The sequence below is a fragment of the Cyclopterus lumpus genome, chromosome 14 (genome assembly GCF_009769545.1).
Source record: "Cyclopterus lumpus isolate fCycLum1 chromosome 14, fCycLum1.pri, whole genome shotgun sequence".
Lineage (NCBI taxonomy): Eukaryota > Metazoa > Chordata > Actinopteri > Perciformes > Cyclopteridae > Cyclopterus > Cyclopterus lumpus.
The window spans coordinates 20786823-20795568 of NC_046979.1; the positions used below are offsets into that span (position 1 = coordinate 20786823).

At 43.1% G+C, this 8746-nt stretch overlaps 1 protein-coding gene across 1 annotated transcript; it reads right to left on the bottom strand.

Moving 5' to 3' along the window:
* Positions 1 to 1773: 1773 nt before the first annotated feature.
* LOC117742903 (interferon-induced GTP-binding protein Mx-like) lies at positions 1774 to 6705 on the bottom strand. The gene is given in 7 exon segments (XM_034550554.1): positions 1774 to 1817; positions 3266 to 3439; positions 3537 to 3675; positions 5218 to 5369; positions 5498 to 5650; positions 6530 to 6584; positions 6586 to 6705. Coding segments are annotated over 7 exon segments (837 nt in total).
* Between the last annotated feature and the right edge of the window lie 2041 nt (positions 6706 to 8746).

The following is an 8746-nucleotide window of genomic DNA, read 5'->3' on the forward strand; positions in this document are numbered from 1 at the left end:
TTCTGTGAGGTTGAGGCAATACTAAATGATAGACCCATTACAAGAGTGTCAGACGACCCAGATGACCTTGAAGCTCTCACACCAAACCACATTCTAATTTTAAAGGGAAAACCAATCATACCACCAGGATTGTTTGATAAAGATGATCTATACATCAGGAAAAGATGGAAGCAAATACAGTACATGGCTGAACTGTTTTGGAAGAGATGGATCTCTGAGTACTTACCAATGATGCAAGAGAGACAAAAATGGACAAGGCCAAGAAGAAGCCTCACTATTGGAGACATAGTTCTTGTTGCGGACTCCACAGCTCCAAGAGGATTTTGGATGATGAGAAAAGTGTTGGATGTAAGATCAGATGCAAAGGGTCTGGTGCGCTCTGTGCGGCTTCAAACAAGAACAAGCATTCTAGAGAGGCCGGTGACAAAGCTCTGTCTGCTATTGGAAGCAGCAGTTTAGCATCATGGACTAATGCTTTCTCTACCTCTATCATTCTCTACCTCTATTTTCTCTCATTTTTCTTTTTGTAGGTTCATCAAGAAGATTCACTTAAGGTTAAATGCATGGCACATAAAATAGTCCCTAATATTTCCTAGTTTGCCATTGAATTGTATGTTGCAGGAATAGCTCCGTTTGAGAATAGTATGTAATTGTGATTGTATGCACAATTAGGGGCCGGAATGTTGGAGCTATTTAATTGATATTAGTATTTAGTTGTTTTATTGACAAGTAGTATTGTTTAATCATTCAGGTTGTTTGCTTATTTAGGTTAGATGTTTTGATATATTAGAATAGCTTTTTTCTTGTGATAGTTTTTAGTTTAGTTTAATTCTTTATTGTTGTTGTCTAGATATGTTTAGTCTTTTGGTTGTTCATTTGTTCGTTAATTGGGTAACACTGTGGGCACCTGTGGTTATATGTAGGAGTAAGCAGGTACAGGACCAGCATGCACCTGGGTAGGCCTATGGTTTTTTACCAGCGCAGGAGAGGCAGCGTTAGGAGTTCCTTTGTTCTTTTGTTTGTTTGCTTGTTTTGTTTAGTTAAATAAATTATCAGAAAAACGGAATCCTGAATGGACAATGCTTTCTTTTGGCTAAACCACAAACCCATGGTGCGTCAGTGGCAATTTGATTTATGTTTGTTTTTGATTTGTTGGCCAAATGGCCACTACAATATTGTTTCTAATATAAAGACTATTATTTTATTGTGCTAGTCAGTAGTTAAACGGTGGAATTATGTTTACATGAATATAATGTATTCTATGTGACAAATGAAATACTTAAAAGCATTTAGAAGTATTATTTCTCGTTCAGCCTGAACCGTCTCTCTCCTTGATTTCTGAGCAGATGCAAACAGCTGCTGACAGTTTCCTGTGTGTGTTTGTGTGTGTGTGTCTATGTGTGTCTGTGTGTGTGTGCGTGCGTGTGAGTGCGCCCAGACGGAAGTGTAAAGCTTTGAGTAAGCTTCCGAGCGTTCGTTGACTGAACTGTAGCGAGCGACATCTCATGTCTCATGTCTGTCTGTCTGTCTGTCTGTCTGCCTGCCTGCCTGCCTTCCTTCCTTCCTTCCTTCCTTCCTTCTTTTCTTCCTGAACCCATCAGCACAGAAGAAGCAGATGGAAACAAACTATGTCCTCTGTGTTAGTAGAGATGGGACCCTCTCGGCTTGTGGATGGGGTGGGGAGTCTCGGACTCTCTGGGGTGCTGAGAGGGGTTCAGAGGTCTGCTGTGGGTCTGGGTTGTCCTGGGTTAACGGGTTGATTGACGTCGACCCTCAGCTGCCCCAAGAGTGAGACAAAAGCCCAGAGGAGTCCTGCCCTGTGAGACACAAACACAAGAGATGATTACTATTGAACTCAACTACACAGCCTTTACATTGTTGTGTTGAATCTGGCCTCCAATAATGGAATCATATGACTGATACTTCTGTAGTCTTGAAGAGGGATTACTTACTCTGCCCACTGAAGGAAAGGCGACCGCCGCTCTCCATCTGGTCCTGTGGTCCTCCATCCTTCTCATCTGGTCCTGTGGTCCTTCATCCTTCTCATCTGGGCCTGTGGTCCTCCATCCTTCTCATCTGCTCCTTCGTCAAGGAGACCCTGGATGTTGCTTCTTGTGTCACCGCCATCAAGAGTAAAAGAGACATGGGGACTTTTCTTACGAGAGATTAAAAAAAGAACACTGGGAACATATCTGATTTAATGAATAAAATGTGTTTAAGATACAAACACAGCTCCTACTACAGTCGTCAGCCCCTTGCAACGGGTCTGGCACCCCATAGTCCCGGAGCCTCCTTTCCTGCGCCCTAGCATAAGCTTTCCCAGGTAGGCTGAGTAGTTTGATATCCCGATAGTTCGAGCACACTCGAGAACTATGGAGTCGGCAGGCGGCGCCCTTTCCCGGACCCCTCTCACCGACTCCACGAAGGCCGTATACTCTGAACTGCTCTGAATATATTTTCAATTTCAATTCAGTTTCAGGTTTATTTTGTATAGCCCAATATGACAAATTACAAATTTGCCTCAGAGGGCTTTACAATCTGTACACATACGACATCCCTGTCCCAGGACCTCACATCGGATCAGGAAAAACTCCCCAAAAATAACCTTTGACATTGAAAAAAGGGAAGAAACCTTCAGGAGAGCAACAGAGGAGGATCCCTCTCCCCGGATGGACAGAAGCAATAGATGTCATGTGTACAGAATGAACAGCATTTACAAAGTTACATAAACACATTACATGAATATGACAATGTATGAATGGAACTCCAATCCATGAAACAGAAGGAGGTAGAGAGGAGGGGGGGCGGGGCGCATCAGCAGGACCAACGCGGGAGGCCGGCTCACCAGGCATCAGTCACCTCCAGGTCCAATGGAGCCTATGAGACGTGAAACTCAGTCTCTCCGCTGCATCAGCTGGGGGTCCACTGCCAAAGCTGTCCAGCTCTGCCTGAGTCTCTGTTAGTTTCTTCTCTATCTGGTCTTTCAGTCGAGGCAGAGACCTCTGTGAATCACACGTGTCAAACCTTTAACACCTAAAACGGGCAAAGTGATCTGTAGTGAATTATTATGGTGAAGCACTGAGAAGTGTTCATCTTGATATAAAGCATCAACTTAAGGGTGAGTTTTTCTGCCAGATTATGAACAGTAGTATGGTTTCCTTGTAGAGAATCTGCAGCAAAAATAAAACATGACCGAGTATAAAGTACACAACCAGTCAAACTGCAAATTATAGTTTGCATAATTACCCAAAAATATTGAACTCACTTGAAATGCACATGATCGTTGAAGAAGGCCTTTTCTCTTCTTGTTGCTTCCGTAAGAGACACATGATCTCCTTCTGACCCCTGCATCTGACAATCATGTAGCCCTTATTCAGTTGAATTACCAAATTACGGACAATTTCAACCACCGACTCTTCTGTGCCTTTGTCCACCAGGTCTCGTCACGACGCCTTAGAAAGACAAAGAGACAGTGAACTAACTAAAGGTCAAGTAACTGGTCCAAGTGGTCCTCTTCTAGAATCAGCCCCATTTACCCAAAGTCCGGTTTCCATCAGGATCCACCTCCTGTACCATCTTCAGAGCCTGTGTGGTTGCTATGTCCACGTTGGATGGAACCACCACCAAGTTGATGATCTGTTGTTTTGTTATAATCTTCTGGATTAGTGTATTTATCTGAAATTAATTCCAGTTTTTATTCAATTCAGTTTATTTTGTATAGCCCCAAATCACAAATTCCAAATTTGCCTTAGAGGGCTTTAAAATCTGTACACATACGACATCCCTGACCTTTGACCTCACATCGGATCAGGAAAATAGATGTCATGTGTATAGATGAACAGCATTACAGAGTCACAACACATTCAATGAATATTTATGAATAATGAGTAGTAGGCATGGACCACAATCCAGACCTCCATAATCCATGAAACAGAAGGAGGAAGAGAGGGGGGGGGGGGGGGGCATGGCAGGAGGCAGGGCCACGGAGGCAGGAGGCCGGCACACCAGGCAGGAGCCATCGCGAAAGAGGCCGAACCAATGAGGCCAGGCCCTTGAGGCAGGAAGCACAAAGAAGGAGGCAGGGCCATTGGGAAGGAGGCAGGGCCAGGGGCTTGTTGCAGGAAGCAGGGGCAAGGAGTCAGGACCAGCTTCAGACACAGGTCCAGGGTCCATTGGACCTGGAGGTGTCTGATGCCTGGTGAGCCGGCCTCCCGCGTTGGCCCTGCTGATGCCCCGCCCCCTCCTCTCTACCTCCTTCTGTTTCATGGATTGGATTTCCATTCATACATTGTCATATTCATGTAATGTGTTTATGTAACTTTGTAAATGCTGTTCATTCTGTACACATGACATCTATTGCTTCTGTCCATCCGGGGAGAGGGATCCTCCTCTGTTGCTCTCCTGAAGGTTTCTTCCCTTTTTTCCCTGTCAAAGGTTATTTTTGGGGAGTTTTTCCTGATTCGATGTGAGGTCCTGGGACAGGGATGTCGTATGTGTACAGATTGTAAAGCCCTCTGAGGCAAATTTGTAATTTGTGATATTGGGCTATACAAAATAAACTGAATTGAATTTAATTGAATTCAGACACAGCCAGGTCCAATGGACCCTGTGAGGCGAGAAGGCACAAAGACTCCAGGGAAGAAGTAAAGTTAGTAATGTGCAATGAAGAGACGTAAAGGAGAGAGCGAAGAAGAGAGAGGTGCTCAGTATATCCTAAAACCCAGCAGCCTAAAGGCCTATAGCAGCATATCTAAGGGCTGGACCAGGGAAAACCTGAGTCAGCCCTAACTATAAGCACTATTAAAGAGGAAAGTCTTAAGTCTACTCTTAAATGTGGTGACTGTCTGCCTCCTGGACTGAAAGTGGAAGCTGGTTCCATAACAGAGGAGCTTGATAACTGAAGGCTCTGGCTTCCATCTTACTTTTTAGGACTCTAGGAACCACAAGTAGCCCCGCATTTAGTGAGCGCAGCTCTCTAGTGGGGCAATATGATCCTTAAGATATGATGGTGCGTCACCAATCAAGGCTTTGTAGATGAGGAGAAGAATTTGATTCTGGATTTTACAGGGAGCCAGTGCAGAGCACTGAAGTTATAAATCATAGAACTACACAATCACTACCACAGATCTCCTTGTCTTTACCTTTCAACTTTCTACTAAATAAATGTTCACTATGAAACTGTTGACAGTGTGTTTTGGGGGCCCTGAACTAGAATACCTGCTCTCCAATGTTCTCCAGTTGTCCTTTTACAGCCACCCTGGTGATGCCGGGCAGGTCAATGAGCATCAGGTCTTGAACATCAGGAGAGGCGATCTCTAGACTGAGGTCATCACTGATCCCCTCCCAGACCCTGGCCATTTTATTCTGAGCTGGAGAGAGAGGACCTGATGTTTGACAATTACAGGGAGAAAGTGTTGATCACTGAAATCTCAAAGAATCAGTAGCTCCATCAATACTTGTCTTTTATAGTAGCATTACATAACTGCGTATAATGTACCTTCTCTAATCATGCTATCCACGTGTGCAGGGTCTTTTATCTCTTCTTCATGGTTCTGGTAGCTTATCTTCCCGTACCACTCCTCTCCTTCTCTCCTTCTCTTGATCTTCAGTTCGAGAGGACATCTTGTCACAAAGCCTGAATTAGTGAAGACTATGATGAGGGGGAAAAAGAAACCCATGTGCTTGATAGAATCATAACAATGAAACTGTCTTCATTAAAGTGGGAATGTATATCTACTGACTGAAAATGTAAGCTGTTAATCTCATTTGAATGATTTGTTTTATATATATTTTAATTCACAGTCACTGTGTCAGCCATTGAGGAGGCACTTGGATAGGAGGGGGCTATAACACCAGGCTTTGCACCCCGCCCATAAATGTGGCAGTTCCCATTGATATGGTTGGGTAATATTTCCTACAAGTTAGTTATTTTCAAGCATACTGAGCCCTTAACTGAACACTCCCTCGGTAAACAAGATGAAGAAAGATGTCCAAACTGAACTCAAACCAGGGATGTTGTGCTCCAAGGTCAGCAAAAAACCCTGCTCTTTTGGCTTTTTAAAATTAAAAAAGAACATTATAAAACCAGAAATTATCTTTCCAGCTCGTTGTGTTTCTTGTGCCCGATGACCAAAGTCAATGACCGCAGCTTTAAAATGACATATAATACTGATGGTCTTTTTTTTCATTCTAACAATTGCACTTTGTGTAATGTAAGGCGACACAATGTATCCATCCTTTTGAGTTATTACATCACTCACAAAACAAAGGGTCGAACCAGACAACTTTTAAAGGTTCCAGCTTTATTTTGATGTAAAAGGGTTTAGATCAGTGATAACGCAGCAAAACAGACATATATATATATATATTTAGTTATTTTGGAATCTAAATGTTGAGTCTGCACATCATATTATTGATTTTCAGAGAGTTTACTACAATCACTTTATGTTGGACAAGCGAGCAACGTAGTTTCAGATCTTCTGTATGTTTGCACAAATGGAAGAAGTGACAATAAAGCTGACTTTGACACTGCCTCTTGGCACAGCCACCCCTGACAGCGCCTCCAACACAAAGCTCTTCCCCGAAGCTTTGGTCTCCTATCACGCCGATGGCAAGCAGCGCTAAGTCCTTCTCTACACCCAGAGAGCGAAGAGAGTCCATGAGGTCAATGCAGGGACGCACCTTTTCCTTATACTGTTGGTTCATGGTGTTCATGAGGATGACTGCTGGAATCCTGGGAAGATACTGAGTTAAGAAAAGGAATAAAACAGCAGCTGCTCGGATGCAGAAACGTAAGTTTGACTGACTTCCACCGCGGAGATTAGGAGGCAGGAGGGAAAGGAAAGGAAAGGAAAGGAAAGGAAAGAGGCTTTGTTTCTTTGACTTTTGCTGGTGAACGGAGAGTCATCTCCACCAGAGGAATATTCACACAACATAGAGTGACAAGTGCTCAACATCATATAAAGGATCACATTCTGGGGTAATCTTTACAAAGTACTCTGTTGTACTAGTTTACTCTCCATCAGTCTGTAACACCTGCTCTGTGTCCTCGGAGGGGCGATGAAGAAACTCAAAAAGATGAACACCTTTTGATTTCACTATTGGTGAGAGCTTTGAAAGGGTTAACAATTGCTCTTTTGACCCATCATCAATAGTTGAAAGTAACTGTACTCACGCTCTACATTTCGAGGTACTTTTACTCTAATGTCTCTGGGCCTTAGTACAGTTAATCTACATGTACTACTAGTATGATACGCCTTTTGGAATAAAAGATTCTGAAAATCATAATCTTCATTTTATACAGTCACACATTAATTGATGGCAAAGGGACATTTTTTCTTCTTCTTTTATTATAATTTTTAGCAAGATAACAGTAAATAGTAAAGGACTATCTATGACCATACATTTCTTGTGCATTTCTTCATCAATATTGTCTAATTGTTAAATAACATGTTCAGGCCAAATCATGGAACGATGTACTTCTGTTTGGGTTGTGTTGATGGACCTGAGAGCATCTCCGATGTGGCGCATCGCAGCTGCTTCAAGCCAGCCGTGGTGAGAAAGATCCAACAGGCAGCGAAGAGGTGGTTTTCAAAATAAATGTGTAGCATTTGTGGCTTTGAAGAACTGGGGCATCCACCCTTCCATCATCCACACGTATAAAAAAGCAGGAGGCAATATCCATGCCACAAGCTAAAATGTAAGCAAAAACATAATAATACCGCAAAGATGAATATTATTTCCCTTTTTAAACAGATTAAGTAATATACACAAGCACAGTAAGTATTCAATATAGCTTTTATGTAATGTTTAGGTATGTGATGTATTTATTGTGGACGTTTTTTATTTTTATTTAACAGCTTGGATCTTAAAATGTAGTATTTTCTTTGTTTAAATGCAACAACAGCAACATAATAATATAACATAAAATGTATGTATATATATAGAAGTTTATTATGATGTAGCCTGGTCCTAAGTGGACTCAGTTGCCATGTGGTCATACTTGAGGAGCTCAGACACACTAATCAGCATCATTCAATTCACTTTATAGAGTGATTTTCAGGGTCATCTGTTATTTTCCTCCTCCTACTTTTGTCCATTTGTCTTATTTGGCTTCTGTTGATGGAGCTGTATGTCTGAAATTTGAAAGTTGAGACTTAATGTGAGATGTATTTATTTGTAATCAGGAGAGGTGTTTTAGTGTATACCCTCACAATAAAACAGAACCACCTGTCATATCATGGAATTCTAGCTGCACATCTTCATGGAGGAAGACTCAAAATATGGATGTTCCAATGAATTCTTGTCGATTCATAAATGTCTTTACGTTGAAAGCCAGAGACCGGAACTGCCTACTCGGTGCATTCTCCTTGACTTGACAGCGGTGCGCATCTCACCGACCAGGAACACCGATTTCTGAACATTCCGGCCTCCCCCACCCAACCCCCCCAGCCCCACCACACACACCCACCGCGAACAGTGCTTTCCTGCGAGCTCGCTGCAAAAAAGGGGGAGCGTGCTGCACTTTGGCGTCGTAAGGGTTGGACGTGAACGACCGTACCGGACAGTGGCACCGACGGAGGAAGATGCCAACCATCCAGCAGGAGCCGTGTTTGTTTTGCGTGGCGAAATGAGGCTGGGGGTGGAAAGTCGCCTCAGAGACGCTGGGCTCCGGCCAAACACCGCCGCATTTTAAGCGCCTCACCCGATGCTCGGGACTCGCATTGCATTGCATTTGCTGCATCGG